This window comes from Halyomorpha halys, unplaced genomic scaffold, assembly GCF_000696795.3.
Source record: "Halyomorpha halys isolate HHAL.00 unplaced genomic scaffold, Hhal_1.1 Scaffold214.1, whole genome shotgun sequence".
NCBI classification, from domain to species: domain Eukaryota; kingdom Metazoa; phylum Arthropoda; class Insecta; order Hemiptera; family Pentatomidae; genus Halyomorpha; species Halyomorpha halys.
Genome location: NW_027110944.1, coordinates 62,329 through 81,778, shown reverse-complemented (window position 1 = coordinate 81,778; position 19,450 = coordinate 62,329). Strand labels below are relative to the sequence as shown.

The window sequence follows — 19,450 nt, the reverse complement described above, 5'->3', positions numbered from 1 at the left end:
ATACTATTATATTTCACACAACTTTTTTAGTTATTTATTTATTTATTTTTTTTTAGAAAGCCCAAAGCCATGTCGATTGCCGACTTAACATGCTGACGAATCCATACATCAAAGATGACACTCAAAAGCTCAGGGTCCGTTGGGACTTGCAACAATTCAAGGCATTTGCCATAAACAAACTCAATACTTCATTAGAAATCGTGAAACCAAACAGTGGAATTGACATTAAACTGGGTTTCATTAAACAAAATACTCCAACTAATTCGAGCTCAAAGGTGATTGTCAGATACACAACAGGTGAGTACCAAGTCGAATGCCATGTTGCTATTTAATAAACTTTTCATGTAAATAAAAATAAATTTGTACCGCTACAAACCATGAAGGGTCAGGGATGCAGTACTTTGTAAGGAAGTACTGTTGCTAGACCAATGGTTGTGCAAGGAGGTGATTAGGTTAAAATCACGCTCAACCGCCAGATTTTTTTTCTCAATTAAGGTTACCCTCTATAGCTACAGTAACAGAATAAATAATTATCTGTCACAGCCCTTGAAGATAATAATACAGTGCCTTAACACTGAGCTATCCCACTCCCGACTATTCATGCATCATCAAAAACTTCCGTTCGTAGAATAAATAATCATTTATTTGAGCCACTTACTACATGCACCTTTTTGAATTACACAAATTAACAATAATTATATTTATATAAGTAAAGTTCACATGATAAGTTACAACATTGATTAGAATCTCATAACTGTATTTTAATACATTAAATCAATATGAAGTATTTCATCCCTCCACAATGTAATAATTTGAAAGTGCAATTTAGAAACATTTATATTTTAATTGTTAAGTTCTATATATTGTTCATGAACCTTGTTTTTTTTTTTGTTTTTTTTTACTTTCGAAATACATGTATTTATTTTTATACATAGAACTACATGAAAAAAGAGGTATTGTAATTTAATGTTTTTTTTTTTTTTATTTTACAAAAAATTATTCTTGAGTTAACATAATTTCACAATATTAATTGAAGAACTTTTTTTATTATACAGTGTAAATATTTTATAAAACAATCTAATGGGATTGAATAATCTTAATTTTTCGTTATACTCGAAATAAAGTTCTAATCTTAAAAAAACAAAAAAAAAAACATAATTCCTCCTGAACTAAGTATTTTATTTTTAAAGATTTAATAGGCATTTGATTGTTTTTTTAATCAAGTTCTAGAGTTGACTATAGCAATTTGAAACTGACACACACTGAAGGGGTTTTTCAAAAATGTAAAAAGTATTTATATGTATATCTAGTTGACCGTAAAAATTTAAATATAAGATGATGGGGGGGTAAAAAAAAGCACAAATAGTTTATAAATATTTTAATGTCCGACGTTTCGCCCCACTTTGCAGGGCTTCATCAGGGCTAAAAAGATACAAAAAAATAAAACTGAGAATATTACAACAATAAGGTAATTTAAGCTAGGATAAATATTATGTAAAAATAAAGTGATAAGAAATTACATATAAATAAAAGGAAGGAAGACATAAAAAAGATTCAATATAAAATAAACTTGAATAAACAGGTAGGTGGTCCTGATTTGGTCTTTGCTTATTTATTATCATTATTATTATTTGTATTTATATTTATTTTTTAATGACGTTTATTTAATCTCTATTTTTTCCCCGTATTGTTTTTGTTTTATTTACGTCTGCTGTACTTTTTAACAGTATATTTTACGTAATTTTTAAAAAATTTTACTCTTACCATTGTTTCTTATTTTTTATTATTATCATTGTTTATTCAAGTTTATTTTATATTAATACTATTTTATGTCTTCCTACCTTTTATTTATATGTAATTTCTTATCACTTTATTTTTACATAATATTTATCCTAGCTTAAATTACCTTATTGTTGTAATATTCTCAGATTTTTTTTGTATGTTTTTAGCCCTGCAAAGTGGGGCGAAACGTCGAACATTTTATAGAATAGTTATAAACTATTTGTTCTTTTTTTTTACCGCAACCCTGACCATCTTCTTATATGTAAAAAGTATTTAATCTAATAATTTAAAACTTTTTATTACAGGTAAAGAAATAATTCTGATGTTTGATTTGAATATACCTCACGGTTCTCTTTTCTATTTCGAAAACAAAATAAGGGTATTACTAACGCCATCTCAGGAACAGATGTCAGTTTGCGTAAAGATATTTGAAAAATCCACCAACGATTACGATGTAAGAAGAAATTGTGAATCATTACTTTTTTAAAAAGTTAATTAACATAAAATTGGCTTACTTTTTTAAACATTAGCCACTTTTGATTTTATAGGTAGAGTTTACAGGTGTGTGGTTCAGCGGGCATAATATAACTGTCCGGGGCATGTTCCAAGACCAATCAGATCCGTATGTGTCTAGCTACAATTTCAAAATTTTAGCAAGATCTCAAATTTTTAACGATCTCCTTCTGTCAGGAAAATATCTGAACAGAGAAGAAGAAATAAAAACTGATCTTCAGGTAAGACGTAGTTCCATAAGTCTGTTAAAACACATTTTTAATTATTTTAGGCTAATTCATAGGAGCGAATTGATCCAATTCGTCATTATCTAGAATAGATATAAAAATATTGACAAGATGGTTGTATTAGATGATTCTAATACCAATTGAAGATGTGAGGTACTCAATACCAGAAGGCATCGACAATGCGTGTTCATACAGGTTAGGTAGCTGGTTAGGAGATGAATGCACAGGATGAGTCTCACGTGGACTAGCCGTAATTCCTGGAAGAATGGAAACTGTAATCTGCAGGGTACGAGCCTGCAGTCGTGAAGGGGTAGGCAAGTCCAACGGATACGAGCCGTAGTTCCTTACGATAAGAATAAAAAAGCGTGAAATAAAACACATCAGATACGTCAATCAAATATGGAAAAATATAATGAATCTAAATAAATATATTTATTATTTTCCAATCATAATGACAGGGCAGTATAGAATTTTCAACTTCAAAATGCTCTGAAAATTTATTTTTAAATACTTGTATATAGTTTAATTTTGTTATTAACAATTATAATTTTATAACTAATATTATATATATTATACATACTTGCTCATATATTAATGCACGCATAATTTATTTCTAGTGTACTTGTCATTGTACTGCTAAAAAATTCTTGAGATGATTTTTAATTAAAGTTGATAATACTTAACAATTTATGATTAAACAATAAATTCAAAGTTCAATTTTAAATTAATATCATTCTCAAACGTTACAGGCTGAACACAACAATATAAATTATGGTTTAGGATTCCGTCACTTGTCAGAAATTATTGGAGTATATGAGACCTTTGCTGAAATCAAGTACGACTCTGCGGTTTATTCCTTTACTAATTTGTTGGATCTAATAAAAAGAAGAACAGTCTTAGAGCTTCACCTTGATCAGTAAGTAATTTTCAGTAGGCTTAATTATTATGAATATTTATACAAAAATTATTATAATAATTATGGTAATTTGTCCACAATTACTATTTACACCACACAATTTAAACCTCTGACCACTTAAAATACACACTGTAATGACGGGCTAACTTTAAATCTCTGTATGACAACCATGTGACATTACAAGGAAGATCAATTATTTCCAAACACAGTTCATTTGGTTAAAGATTAAACTTTTATCATGACCATATAGCATGCTAATTACAGTAAATTTATCATTATTTTACCCCAATATTCAATTATTGCTTTTCCTAATTTTTATAAGTTTTTCATTGATAATTTGGATATTTAAAAAAAAAAAACTTTGAGTCACTCAAACAGCAGTAAATAACTAATTATTAAACTTTTTCTCAGTTCATGGCTGAATACCTCAAAACATATTGTGCATGTCACTTCAACAGTTAAAACAGAAAAATATAATATAGATAATTCAACATAGCATATAACAGTCCAACACATATTCAAGGCATTATTTTATAATGTATAATATTTTCACCAAATGAATTAAGTCTAGAAGTTTATCATTAAATGTTGTCTCTCTCAATTCTAAGATGGATTCACCAATTTTGTTTTAATTCCGAGTTTTGTTTCGGTATATTAACTAAAAAAAAATTCTAATAAATATAAATAGAAAAAAAGATAAATTTCATAAAAATTAAAATAGATACAAATATAAACTTTTGGGTAATAGTGTATAATATGTACTCAACATAGATTAAGTTAAAAAATGATAAATTTTCCAAAGTTTTTGTTAAAAAAACACTAATATGAAAAATTATTCCAAAATATTTAGAATGATTTGTTTGTAAATTTATATAATTTTTTTTTTTAATTCGATATTGTCCAGAGTCAACGGTCCAGGAACCCATTAATGTGTCTATTATATGAATAATCGCTGCTAAGTATTGCTTTGAATTTGATTTTTACCAGGTATCGAGACGTCCACATTTCTATCCATGGAGTTACTAATAAAACCATTTTGGATGCTGGAATGGATGTGAAGTGGGATGCAAACAGAGACCCTTCACAGAAACTTACCGCTATTATATTGTCAAATTCTTATGGAAATTTAAATTATGATGGAAAGTGCATAATTGAATATCCAGGAAGGCAGATAACATCATACTTCAACATGGAACATAAACGTAAGTTCAATAGAGAATTAGTTATAAACATGTTTTTTGTCAAACAATATATTTATGTTATAAAGTATGTAAATAATATTTTTTTTTCCATTATTATCGAAAAACATTTCAGTTAATAACTTCTGTGTTATGTATAAGTGTAGTAGCTGCGGTGGTATATAATTGCAGTATCTTAAATCCCTCTTTATCTGCTTATTATAAATATTTTTGGGCAGCAATATTTCTGAATTAAAAATTATTTTCTTTCTCATATTAATTATCTAAATTAATAGATGAATAGTATGTTTTTATATATATTTTTTTGTATGCATGTATCACATCTCAGGCATAATCATGTGTTATATAGTCTTAAAAAATTATGTTCACTAATATTTTTTTTTTTATCAATTACAGTTGTGGATTATTCTTTATTTGCAAAAGTTCAATGGAGTCAAAAAGATATTATCGTTTCGGTGTTTAAAGGAATTTATGATATGGATGAAAACAGATTTGCTAAAATAGAGGGCAAGGTAGAAACACCGTTCACCAATTGGGAGCATACGTCTCTAGTTTATCAGTGAGTAAATTTTTTTTTCCTATACGTGCATCAATTTTTTTACAATTGATGCTTATTCAATTTCTATTATTTTTATTTATATTTATATATAGAAAATTAATATAAATAGAATAATTCTTCAATAAACGATTTAATTTTGAAATATTTCCATTTCAGTGCGACGTACTATAAATATTTTTTAAAAAATCACCAGATATTCATAATTTTAAATTAAAAAAAAATATATGAAATCTATATAATGAATTCTGTACCCCCCCCCCTCCCCATGTACCTCTCCTTTGATTTTATTTAATTCAAATAACGTAAATAAATAATTTTTTTCAGAGTCAAGTTTGATCCACAGATGATGAAATCAAATGGTTCCGTAATTTGGAAAACAAACCAGAAATTCGATATGGAGGTTTCTTATAGATATAATTTTACAACTGATAATAATTATGTTGTCTTCATCAGTGAAGTTAACAGTACTATACCCGAAGTTAATTCGATGAAAGGAATTTTAAAGTACGCCCAAATTGAGAATAAATTTGTAACTGAATTAATAGTCCAGGTATATTTTTTTTTTGTCTTATATATTCATTAAAAATGCATTTAAGTCATTGTATTTGTAATATCATTAAAATATGTATTTGAATATTAGCAATTATCCATAATAATGCGATCAGACATTATTAGGGATCGGTAAAAATGTTAGTTTTATATTGCATGAATTAAATTTTTCAAAATTTTATAACTTTTTTTTTTTGTAAAAATATTAATATAAACAACAATACGTAATGTTTATCCGACTAAATATATCCTTCAAGAAGAGTACAAGCTAAACGTCTGAATAAAAAAGTCTTTAATTAATTTATTGAAAACTCTTAATAATATAAATATTTCGCCAAATCGTTCGTAATATATTATAATATAATTAGGTAGAATGGATCCCTTTTTCGGCTCTCAGGAGGGATGGATTTTGACGAATGAAGTATCGAGAGAAGTGATGAATCGCAATTTCAATTCTTAAATTTTTATTGAAACTTTAATAAAAGTTGTTAAAGTGAGTTTCAAAACTCGGACAGATGTAAGTAAGCTGATCAAGACGATAAAAATTTGGATTTTACGGATTTCGGTGGGGATATTAATATCCAATTACGTTACTCAGCTTTTTAAAGTAAAAAAAAAATAGTTTTTTAAAGAGCGAGCGAATTAGACGTGGAACAAACGTTATTCTAAGGTTACCATTCACAGCGCCATGTTTACCATAGGATAATTGTACTAAAAAAAGACTAACGAAATTAAATTAGTATCTTTCTTATTCAAAACATACTACAGGTTATATATTTAAGAAAAATCCACGAAAAAAAAAATTGCTAGGTACAATTTTTTTTTTACAAATTGATGAACTCTGATGGGTCGAGATCTTGAAGCCCGTTCCGAAAAGGTTGGAGACAACGTTCTGTTCTTAAACGTAGGTGGGCCCACACAAAGCGACTGGGCGATATACCGTACCAAGTCGACGGGGCGACTACTAGTACAAGAGCCCAAGAGGAGAAAAAAGGCAGTTATCTCACCCCAATTTTTGATTACTTTAATTAAAACTATGTAAAATTAATAGTCAAAATTGATGAGTCTGCCAAGTATAGGTAGGGGGAATACAAAATGGCGGTTGTTTCAAAGCGATAAAAAAAAATAATTTTTCATTCGGAGCTCTATATCTTAAAAAGTAGGAACAACACAAGAAAACCTAAGAGGACGTCATTTGAAGAGCAAATTTGCTAAAATATGAGCCCTAATAGATTTATTTACGTTAAATAGTTTTCGAAATATAGCTTTTTAAAAAGCAACATTTCATAAAAATGTTGCAAGGGACGTACTGAAAGATCAGTAGTTAGTGAATTTATTTTGAAAAATTTATATCTCAAAAACCATTTGACGAACTGATGTCTGTCAGCACCCAAATTAAAACTAGTTAAATGAGCTATGAAGTAGTTTATGATGTTTATCTTCGTAGAAGAAATAGTTTACATGAAATTCGCTAAAATAAATTGATTTATAGTTGTTCGGACAAATTTTCATTTACCAAATTTATATTCATATGTGAATATCATAAAAACTACTAACCCTACGAAGATAAGTGTCTTAAACTACTTTATAGTAAGTTACATTTCCTTTATTTTGAGTGTTGGCAGACATATGTACGTCTTATGGGTCTAGAGATATATTTTTTCAAAAATCCAACATTTTATACGAACAACTAGAAATTAACATTTTGTGAGTTTATTTTGTCAAATATCATAAAAATTACTACTCCTCCAAAGATAAACAATATTGATTATTTTATAGTAAATTTAACTAGCTTTAATTTGAGTGCTGACAGACATCTGTACGTCCAATGATTTCTGAAATAAAGTTTTTCATAAATGAAAGTAATTGTCCGAACAACTATAAATCAATTTATTTTAACAAATATGATGAAAACGGCTATTCCTACGAAGATATACTTCATAAACTACTTTATATTACATTAAACTGGCTTTAATTTGAGTGCTAATAGACATTTGTACGTCGAATGGTTCCTAAGATATAGATTTCTCAAAATAAATTAACTAACTACTAATCTTTGAGTAGATTTTTAAGAACTTTTGCTTTTTAGGAAGCTATATCTCGAAAACTATTGGATGTAAATAGCTCTTTTAGGGCTAATATTTCAGTATATTTACTCTTCTTTAAATAGTGTTCTTTTAGATTTTTTTAGAACACTTCACAGCTAACTTGATTGTCCGCTACCAATGGTCAAAGATCACTTTTCATTATAGAAAACAAAATTGAATATAACCTTTTTTACAAAACTTTTCCATTATTTGTATGACTAGAATAAGTGCATTTTAAAAAGTAATAGAAGAAATTAATATGAACTTTTAGGTCTTTTAATAAAGAAAAATCAATTTGTAAGTCACCATAAGTACCATTTATAATTTTTGAAATATGTTGAAAAACAATTCAAATTTTATAAATGGTACTTTATACATTTATAACAGTTATAAACCATAATAAATTTAACTTATTACATTATTGATAATTTTCATAATTATTATTATAATTTTTCTTTAATAGCCAAGTCCTGCGAATAAATTCGCTGTTGAACTTCTGGGTGAAAAGATGCATACCGATGAATATTCCTACTATCACGCATTTTTCGGTATCATCACACCATTCGAGACGTTGAGAACTGCGACCATTAATGCTGGATTGTATCTTTACCCAATGAAAAAATTCAAAGGAAACATACAATTCACTGGTGATGGAAAGAAATATGTTACAACAGTTGACGGTAATGCATTTTTATCAATAATTGATTTATCTAAAATAATTATATTTTAAACACTAGACATTTTGTAGTACGTAGTGTATTAGGATTATTATGGTTCATTCACTTAAATATTTTAGTCAAATTTTTGCCTATGAGACGAGCTTGGAAATAACTGAAATCAGTGCCTTGTTTCATAATAAAGTACAAAGTAATACTATTAATGTTTAGACCAAGAAACCAAGAAGAAAAAAAAGTTATTTCAGCTCAATTCTTTATTACTTTAATGAAAACTATTTACAATAAAGAGCCAAAATTGATGACCTTACTAATCATGGTAAGGTGTAATATAAATGAAGGCTGTTCCAGAAGTTACAAAAAAATATTTTATGAGTTCTTACAAGTTAAGAAAAAATTGCGTGTTATTTTCATTCAGAAAATTGTTCAATTTTTAACAAGACAAGTGCATTTTTCTGTTTCTAGATTTACAATTACAGGAGCAAGATGTGTAAATTTTAGTTTTTATAAGCCTTATAAGGAAACAATTTCGTTTTAAAAGTCTCTATTTCAATTTCAAATTGATGAAATCATCTGTTGATGACTGATTTCATCTGTTTGAAACTGAAATAGCAACTTTTGAAATGCAATTGCTTGTTATAAAAACCAAAATTTACATATCTTGCTCCTGTAATTGTAAATCTAGAAAGAGAAAAATGCACTTTGTTTAATGAGACGTTAACTGCTTTTGAAAAAATTTCTAAAGACATTAATATAATAATAATAATAAATCAATTATTTGAAAACTCAAATTACCTATGAGAACTTCTAGGAAATGCAAGCACATTGTTCTCATTAATTAAAAGTCCATTTACTGTTATGTAAATTATGTATGAATATATTATTTAAATAAATGTACATATTTATTGGTTATTATGATCTGCTGCACTATCACTGCAGCCTTTGGTAGATCTTTCCTCATCCGTGGCTCTACCCTTTGGAATTCTATTCCCTCCTTCATTCGTAGTTTTATTACCCTTCTAACCTTCAAATCCCGTACCTTCGACTATCTTCTGTCCACCCAATTCTAGAAGAATAACAATTAAAACTTTCAAACAAGATGTAAATAGATGGAAAGAGAGATAATATTTAACATAATCAACACTACTCCTTCCGTTTTCCTTTTATCGCATTTATTGGATTATTCCTTAACATTATGATTAGTTAGAGAATTTTTTATTTTTTTTTTTTATTAATACCTTCTTGATAATAATAAAAAAATATACCGTTGGTTTACGTATTTGATGTTCAGACTTTTGTTTATACTTGTAAATATGTATATTAGCAGAAACTGTACCTTTTCATTTATTATTTTTAGTTTAATTGTACTTGATTTTTTATCATTTTTCTCCTTTTATTTATTATCAGAAGTCAGTCACCTTATGTTTTATGATATGACATATAGGTTTTATTTTATATATTGTTGTTCATTTTTATCTTTTCAAATTCATTATTTTCATTATATTTTATGACGTTTTATAATATCATTTTTATTTTGTATTTTACTCTAAGGCCTCATTTTGACGCCTGTAATATTATTCCGAAGGGATCAATCCCAGAATAAATAAAGAATATTACTATTATTATCTTCTTCTTTTGCAATGACTCGTGAACTTCCGAAACGTTTCCTGATGAGTAATCGCAACGCCTTACATGAAAAAAATCAATTAAAAAAAATATATATTTCATTCTAGGTGTTGAAAAATAATGAAAGTGAGTTGTAAGTTTTTTAACCTGAACTAAGTTTCAAACCGCTATCAACAATTTATTTTAACACACAACCCGAAGGTGTTTTTTTTTTTGGTTTTTTTAGTATTTTGTTCTAGCTTGGAACTGAATTTTTTGCGGACCTATGTTCATTAATGTTAACTAATGTCACTAATGGACCTATGTTATTAAACTTAATCATATTTGAATTAATTGTTGCTCTTAGTATTAATTCTAATCAATTACTGTCTTTCAGGTTCTTTTCGTGTATTGAAAGAAAGTAGATTAAACTTTCACATTAATACACCTTTTGAGAAGTACACTCTTATAACTGGAAGATACGCTTTTTCTGCAAGCAACAAACGATTTTTTTTAGACGTCAGAGGTCCTACAGTTTCGGCTGGAGCCGATATCATTTACGTTTATAATAATTTTTCAAACTTTGATCTAAAACTGAAAGCCCATGCTTCTGTTTCATTAGTCAGTCTCCTGATAGTAGGAAAGAGGGATGTTGACACTGTAAGTTTATTTTCAATAGATTATAACAACGATATAACCTACTCTATAACAATATAAATATACCTTTTTATTTCTCGATCTTTGAAAGTATTTAAGAAATTTCGGACGCATAGCAACCAATAAAACCATCCAATTTGAAGTGGAAAAAACGCTGTCAAGTGTGGAGAATGATTTAAAAAGTAATGAAACAATTAATTTGTAGATTTAATCATATATTTGTTATAAAATAATTTGTCTTTTATTGGTTTTACAATTTTTTTTTTCCCATTTGGCTTATCCACGAATTTTATAAATGAAAATAAAAGTAGTTTTATTAGTGACAGTGAAATAATAGATTTATCAATACCTAATTTGTGCTGCGATCAATTTATGAATACAAAGATTATGGTATGCCTTCTGTTAATAAGAATTTTCGATTTTTACGGAGATTGGTAAAGTACGTGTATACAGAGTGTCTCGTAAAACCAGGGGAATATTTTTAGAGGTAGTAATAGATGTCAAAGCTGCAAAAAATTTCATATAAACCAAGGTCCAATTCCCAACTGAATAGGAGAAAATTGATATTTTGTGGTTTTTTGAGCAAGTCACGTTTTTTTTCCTGTTTGCGAAGCGTTAGCTCAAAAAATATTCAAGGTAATTAAGATCCAATTACAACATGGTAAAGGACGAATAGAAGAAAGTTTTATTTTTTTTATAAATCACTTTTTATTCGTGAATATTTTTCTCAACCTTCTTTATGTCTAAAGGAAGTCTACTTGTAGGAAAACGTCTGAATTTAATAAACCTTAATTTCGTATTAATGAAGACAAGACATTTTTCAAAGTCTACATTTTGCTTTTGAGTTATCAAAAAATGCGGTATTTAATTACCTTTTTTATATGTAAGTTTGTGTTTTTAATAAAATGATAGTAGAACTCAACAATATGTCCATATAGTCCAATTCCACACAGCTTGAAAAAATTTGTGTTTTTGTTTTAAGCAGGTCACCTATTTTGTTGGATAGTAAGCAATAACAAAGCCGCAATTGAGTAAGATAATTTTAAATTGCAGCATAGTAAACAAGACACAACTTTCTTTAAGGCAAAATACTATTTTTCTTTGTTAAAATCATTTGAAGGATTTTTTTGTGATGAAATTTAGAACTGATCTCTGTCACTCCCTAATCAACAGAAAAAGTAATTTGCTTAAAGAGAAACAGAACTTGAATTTCTTGCTTTATTGCATGGAATCAGACCATAGCCAACAAGTACTTTTTTGTTGATTTTGAGGCCTACTATCGCCTATTTAAATATTTTCCATCATTTGCCAAAAGACCTAATTTCTGACAGCAATAGGATCTAGAAGTGGACTTTCTTTAGCCCAACAGGAGCCTGAGAAAAAAATTGAAAAATTAATGTGATTTGTAAACAAAAATTAAACTTTTCGCTTCTGGTCTGCCCTTGAGTCTTCTCAAAAAATCACAAATTATCAGTTTTCTCCTATTCCTTTGAAAATCGAACCATGGCCTTTCACTATTAAAAATATTGCTCTGGACTTACAGGACACCCTGTATTGTCCTTTCGTAATTTATCCTGTTATGATTTTATGATTTTTAAAATATTCCTATTTTTTAATTTTGATACATGATTTTTAGATTGATGTGAGGATAGGGTGGAACACACTACTTGTTGGTTTAATCGGACGGTCCCACTACATAGCATGGCATGACGTAGACTATAGTTTACAATTATTCACACCATTTGAAGGATATAACAAAGGTTCTGCTATAGCAAAATTAATTTATAATGATAAGTTAGATCTGGAGACGTACGTAAATTTAGGTGAAAAAAAGGTAAATCATTATTTTTAAAACTTTAGATTAGAAAATATTTATATCACGTTTATTGACACTATATGTTAATACCATCATTTTCATATATTTTTAATAAATAACTGTATTATTTTATAACATCGCGGCATCGTTTTATTCCCTAAATATACTACCTTCGAATATTTTATAAATTTAATAATTGTTTATTTCCAAACAATATTCATATCTCTAATGTAGTCTATTTTTATTATTAAATGTTGCAATAAACAGTTAAATTAAGTTTGAACATGACCAAGCTATTAGGACAAACCTTAATTTAGCATAATTTAATATTTATATATTTTTTCCCATTATACGAATAATAATTCTTATAAGATGACAAACGTAGATTGATTTAAATAAAATTAGTGTAGATAATATTTTCTTGAACCAGTGAAGCACGTAAGCTAAAAATAAAGTCACTAATTACTAATTTATACTATACATTTTTTTATGGATTAAACAATTTTTTTCAGATTGGTCTGAAAGTACAAGCTATGAAAAGACCTGATCCAGAATTTGCAGTTCCGTTCTCTGAAGATGTTTCATCCAGGGTTTTGAACAACAGTGAAAAATACATTGAACCCTTCAATTATGATGAGATTGAGTATGGTAACACATACTGGAGAGGAGTGTTCCAATTTGATTCAACACTTTACCCTACAGTACATGGTATCGTACAAGTCAATGACGATGGTGTAGAATACTACACTCTGTCATATTTTAGTTTCCCATTTGGCCAACTGAAATTAACAGATACTTTGAAATATAGCGTAAGTAAAAATGAACGTTAGTAATAAAATGTAACAATATAACTTTTTATAAAGTGAACTAAATAATAATTTTTATTTGTATCATAAAACATATTTTGAACAAAGAATTAATAATTTACAGAAAACAATTTACACAAAATAAATAACAAAACAAAATTTTAAAAAACATATTTTATATCAAGATATTATGTAAAAATATTTTTGAAATTATGTAGATTTTCACATAACAAAATTTTCAGGGTATACTAAATTTTAAAAATTTTATGAATGTTATTACAACATGTAACTGTCTGGAAAATGGTGAGGTAAGTTTTTCAATTGGAGGTACATTGGGAAGGAATATGCAATCAAATTTAGAGGCATCAGCAATGGTCTACAATACTTCATACAAGGTAATTTATTTAACGTATTATTCCACAACATCAATATAGAATTAATTCAGTGATATAATTAAAAATAAAATTATAATATTTATGCCATTTTCTTTATCTCTCTGTATAAATTATATATTTTATTTCTCTAAATGCGGACTTTTTAATTTACAGGGAGAATTAGAAACTGACTATATATATATCCCTGTTAGTGAAGAGAACAAATCTGAAGGCTTCTATAACATAACTGTTCGAGCTAAAACACCATTTAGGAAACTTGCACATGCATTTTCAAATGTCCTTTTGAAAGCTGAAAGTCCAATATATGTCGGGAATTTTACTGGAGAATTGAACAACTCTACAGTCTATGTCGATGGAACTCTTGAGGTGAGTTATGTAATTTATTGTAATATAATTATAATTAATTTATAATTAAACTGATTTAATAGTTGCTAAAATCATAATTATGTTTCAAGAGATTAGCTTTTTTTGAATAAGCATGACACAGTAATTTAATAAACTCTTTTATAAATATCTGTAGAGATTCAGCCTTAAATAAGAATGTAACAAAATTAAATAAAAAATTAAAATGTTTCAAGAGCATTCTCTGCCACCTTATCTCAATCTTTAACAAAATATCTTTTTAAAACTATTCTTGATGCTATAATTTCTCCTAATAGGGAAATATTTTTACTACATTATTGGAAGAGTACATATTTTGTTTTAATAGTACAATAATGTTTCATTTTTATTTTTTTTATTACTCCTTACCTGGTCATTTCTAACATATGGGGTGGGTCGTTATCAAGTTGTAATCAATCTATTCTAACCAGAGTAGGGGATCAGGTTTCCATCCCGTGGGCCCACTACAGAATAAAGTCCCCTCCCCAGACTGGATTCGAACTGGCACTGCTGCAGTTATGAGGTTGTTAAGGTGACGCCTCAACTCCCTCGGCTATTAGTGGTCTCAATATTACTGCTATCTGTACCCAATGTCCAGGCCAACTGGACCTATGCCGAAAGCCCTGCAATCTATAGAGCCCCCTAATTTAATCAATGAATGAAAATGAATTAATAATGAATTTAGCAGTACAATAGGTTCAAGAAATATTTTACACTCACAATAGTTTATCACTTATGTCAATAGTTTGTGAAAATAAAATTTACTAAATAGATTTTGAAGCAGTAATGAATAAAACAGTTGATCAAAAATCAAGAAAAACACCTATTTTCAATGATATTATTATTACTATTTTTTACTTTTCAAATATAAAAGAAAAGAAATTTGTTTATTTCTGTTGATTACGCAAAGTTACTAAAAAAATAAATTCTCTTCATATGCAAAAGTCACCAGGCCTTCTACTTAACTAAAGATCACCCTGCTTAGTATAATATAGTTCATTTAGTTGAGTATTTTATTTCAGAATGATGGGACTATATTCACTATGGATATGGGAGCAAAAATTAACACAACAATATTCAAACTACCAATGTGTCGTTTATTGCTCAGCAAAGATTTCACAGATTTTGAAAAGGAACTCAAAGTTGGGCTGGCTTTACCCAATGAAAGAGGAGTAAGTAATCAGCCTCTATTAATATTATTAATCAATTTATTAAAAAATAGTTTAGTGTTTCATTTATATAAAACGAAATGAAGAATTAAAAAATAACAAGGTATAATATTATTAAATGTGTTGAAATTCAAATTTTATTTAATTTTTAGGATTCCCTTGTACATTATGGAGTAGCTTTAGCTTGGCATTATGACGGACCTCAGTATATGAAATATGTTTTGTCTATATTAACTCCATATCCATCAATCGGAACAATCAAAAGTAGTGTATCTTATTCTAGTGATCCATCATTTGAGGAATACTTTTTAGAGATATACGTAAAATATTCCAAATTGAATGAAATAACTGCTTGGAGCTCTGTAAAAAAACAAATGTTCAATTTCCATGTATTGTCTACCTCAGAATTGATCAGGTAAGTGCTGATTAGTCAATATTTGTTGTAATTTGTTATTGGTTCATCTCAAAGAGTTTCTGATCGATTTTCAACCATTAGTAGACCCAAGATTTTATTTTTATTCAAGAACCTAATCATAATAGTGATCTATGGTAAAGATTCGTCATTAATATGTATTTATAAAGAGTGAATGATTTTTTTTTTTAATTATAGAAACATTAGCATCAATGGGACCCTAAAAAACAAAGGAGGAGTACGCAGTCTAGATGCAGTCTTAAGTTGGGACAAAGAATACAGGATGCTTGGATGGGCTACAGTTAATTCTAAAAAACCTTTTATGGTATATCATAATAAATAAACCCGTATAAATATTATTATTATTTATAAAATTGAACTTAACCAATGATTTTGCCAGTTATTTACTGATCTACATACTGAAACCTATCTGAACCTATGGATTTAAACAGTAGGGAACAGCAAAAGCTTCAAACATTCAACGTATACAATCCTTTCAGTTTAAACTCCTCTGAACAATAGTCCCTGACAATGCCCTGAAACATAATATTCTTCTCCTGATACATATTATCCACGGTCAACTATTTTCTCATCATTAGAAACAAGACCCTTCATAATGACCTCAACATCCCATGTTTTCTCGATCTTATTTCATCCACATTTTTGAACAACCATTAAAACCTTATTCATAATCCTAATCCTTAAGCATAATCCCTAGTAGTAATATACATGCACTAGATTATACCCAGCTCCAACCATCCTTATTATCCTCCTAATGGATTCTGTTTTAAGTTATAGGTGCTTGACAGTGATGGTTTTACTAAATAATATAATTTTGGTTGAAACTGGTCAGCTTTCAAAATGACATAAAAAAATAAAAAATAAAAAAAAGTTATTTTCTGTTTTCTTTGTTAAATCAACCAGCATTTAGGCCAAGTAATTCAGGTCTGTCAATATATGTAATCCTTTATCAATATTGAGCACTGGCATATGCTCACTATTCTAGTATTGAAGCTTGATCAAAACATTCCCTGTCCAAAGCCAAAAATTTCTTTCATGCATAGTTTTCTCTTTCATTATAAAACATGGCTGATCATTACAATAAACTACTACTATTTGGAATATTTATTTCTGAAAATGAAATTGGATATATTAGTTCTTGGATTCTCTCATACCATTTAAGGGTAGTAATATATAGAATTATAGGAAAAATAACATTCTGAAAATTTCTGTATTTGATTCCATTTACTGTATTTTGTATTTTATTATTTGTTATTTATTCTAAAATCATTAATCTAAAGTTCATTCCCTTGATAATTATGATTTTTTCAGGTTGAAATTAAACTCTATAAAACAGCAACAAATACTGAAGTTTTTGGTCTCTCTCTCAGTGTGCATAAGAAAGATAATCGATATGATATAAATTCACTGATACAGAGATTTGACCACAGAATTAATGTCTTATGTGATTATGTCATTGTCGATGATATTGGAAAACTTCTTCATGTAATGGTTGGTAAATTTTTATCTTCCTGAAATATTTATGTAACCAATTTATTTCTATTTCATAAAACAGTAACTATTAATGAATATGAATAAAAATACATGCATTACTTTGAAATTTTCATTCAATGATTACTTTATTAAATAATCTAAGTTCTTTTTGGGGATAAATAAAATTTATATTCAGAACCATTACTGGTGAATATATTGTTGAACATACATATAATTAAGGTGAAGTTGGTTGGAGGAGTGGTAAAGACAGAAAACACACAGTAAATACAATACAATTGCATTTTATTGATCTTGTTCATCTAAAGCTGAAACAGCATTCTGTAATTAGTTTTTTTTTTTTTTAAATGGATGTACAATGATATAGACTTTAAGAGGAAATATTTTTCCCAATCCAAATTTAGCAAAACAAAAATGTTATACACCTCATGTTAATTCTGTGCACTTAAAGTTACGCCCATGTAGGAAGAAACAAATATATCTCAAAATGCTGCCCTGCAAAAGTTTTTATCTAACACCTCTTGTTGACCAGAGAGTAAATATCTTCCAAGAGATGGTAATTTTATGGAAGATAAAAGGAGAAAGAAAGAGAGAAAAATACTACAAAGCAGAAGAAATGATATTTAAGAAAAAATAATTAACAGTGATTTACTGTTGAATTACTGTACACTTGAAGTTAATAATGTATTAGCAGAAAAGATGAGTTTTTATAAGCCACATTATTTTTTCAAGATCTTTGGATTTATATTTGCCAATATTTGGTTGGATATGGGATGCATCCAATTTATAACTCAAGCTGATATGTACAGAAATTTTCATGATGAACATGATCATAACACATACTAGTAATAGACAAAAAGTAATTGCAATGCATGTAATTTGAAACTTCAGGAGTGAAATTACAATTTTGATTAGTTATTTTAACTACTTGATGAACCATCATGCCATAGTAGTAATAGTCCAAAATTACTTATATTGAAACCTAATTTAAGAAGAAAACAACTTATTACCCTTATTTAATCTTGTATTTTCCATCAAAACTTCAAATTTTGTTTATTCCCATCAGTTTTTACAAATAAATAATTTAATCCTGGCAATTATCTCATTTTTTCTTTAGTACAGAAATGTAGCAATTTCTTGGGGAGAAAAAAACTCCATAGATGTTTTATATATAAATTGGATAACGTTTCATAAAATGTAATGTATGATTTTAGGAACATTATCTAATTCATGAATAAAACTAGTATGAATTTTTAATGGCGTTTTTTCGTGAAATTGTAACACTGATGAATATATGAACCCTTAGCAAGATAGTTTATCCTTCATTATTTTTTAATAAATATTCTTCTTTCGTTTATTAGTTATCAAGCACATATCCAGGGTATGAAAAATTTGTTCTGTATTCGGAGGTTCTGAGCTTAGACAGTGCAACAATGGTTACTCAAGTAAATGGAGAAGTACAGTCTAAATGGATAACTACCCGAGCCCAAGTGAACCTCAATGTATCGTAAGTACCAACTATTGTATGAGTTTGGAGGTGGTGAGTGGTATTGATAAAAAAAAAAAAAAATCAGACATATTTTTAATTTTATATTTATAATAAATTTCAGATTTGTGGATGACCTTGGAATCATAAGACTTAACCTTTTCAACAAAAATATTTCAGCAAATGGACAAATTTCATATGTGAATAAAGCTATGGAACACCTTGCCTTCGATATTTCAGGAATAGTAACATACTTTGAAATACCCAGAACATTAAATGCACATGTTCACATGTGGAACTTTGATAGTGAATTCCAGGAAATCTCTCTAGCCAGCGATGTTGATTTTAACTCAAAAGAATGGTGGTAAGTAAACATCAACTATAAATTAAATATTACTTAATGTTATAATCTAAAATATGTTAGTACAACATATCTATACTTAAAATAATCGCAAAAACCAGAGTACTTTAGGATATTAATTATTTATTAGATATAACCAAATGTTGTATTTTGTTCACTTTTATTGTACCGAATGAGCTCAAATTCAAATAGGACTGCAAGGTAGTTATTTAAAATCAATTTTAAAAATAAATTGTTAAACAAAATTTAAAAAATCTACTCTTATATAGTTTTATTTTTCTATGTGGGTTTAATAAGGTTCTAAGAAAAATTTTCCTCAATGATTCTGATTGCAAATTAATAAT

The 19,450-nt window shown here is 27.9% G+C and overlaps 1 protein-coding gene across 1 annotated transcript in view; it reads left to right on the top strand.

Annotated features, from left to right (window-relative positions):
* The window catches only part of Apoltp (Apolipoprotein lipid transfer particle), a gene marked incomplete at its 3' end in the record, with an annotated part of 131,866 nt that overhangs the window by 51,151 nt on the left and 61,265 nt on the right, over nt 1–19,450 (top strand). The window contains 19 exon segments of the mRNA XM_067049064.1: nt 57–297; nt 2,088–2,236; nt 2,331–2,516; nt 3,272–3,438; nt 4,426–4,640; nt 5,034–5,196; nt 5,521–5,746; nt 8,296–8,512; nt 10,509–10,771; nt 12,405–12,602; nt 13,097–13,393; nt 13,633–13,785; nt 13,939–14,151; nt 15,189–15,338; nt 15,488–15,750; nt 15,946–16,072; nt 17,080–17,259; nt 18,621–18,766; nt 18,870–19,109. Coding sequence (XP_066905165.1) covers nt 57–297; nt 2,088–2,236; nt 2,331–2,516; nt 3,272–3,438; nt 4,426–4,640; nt 5,034–5,196; nt 5,521–5,746; nt 8,296–8,512; nt 10,509–10,771; nt 12,405–12,602; nt 13,097–13,393; nt 13,633–13,785; nt 13,939–14,151; nt 15,189–15,338; nt 15,488–15,750; nt 15,946–16,072; nt 17,080–17,259; nt 18,621–18,766; nt 18,870–19,109 — 3,794 coding nt within the window.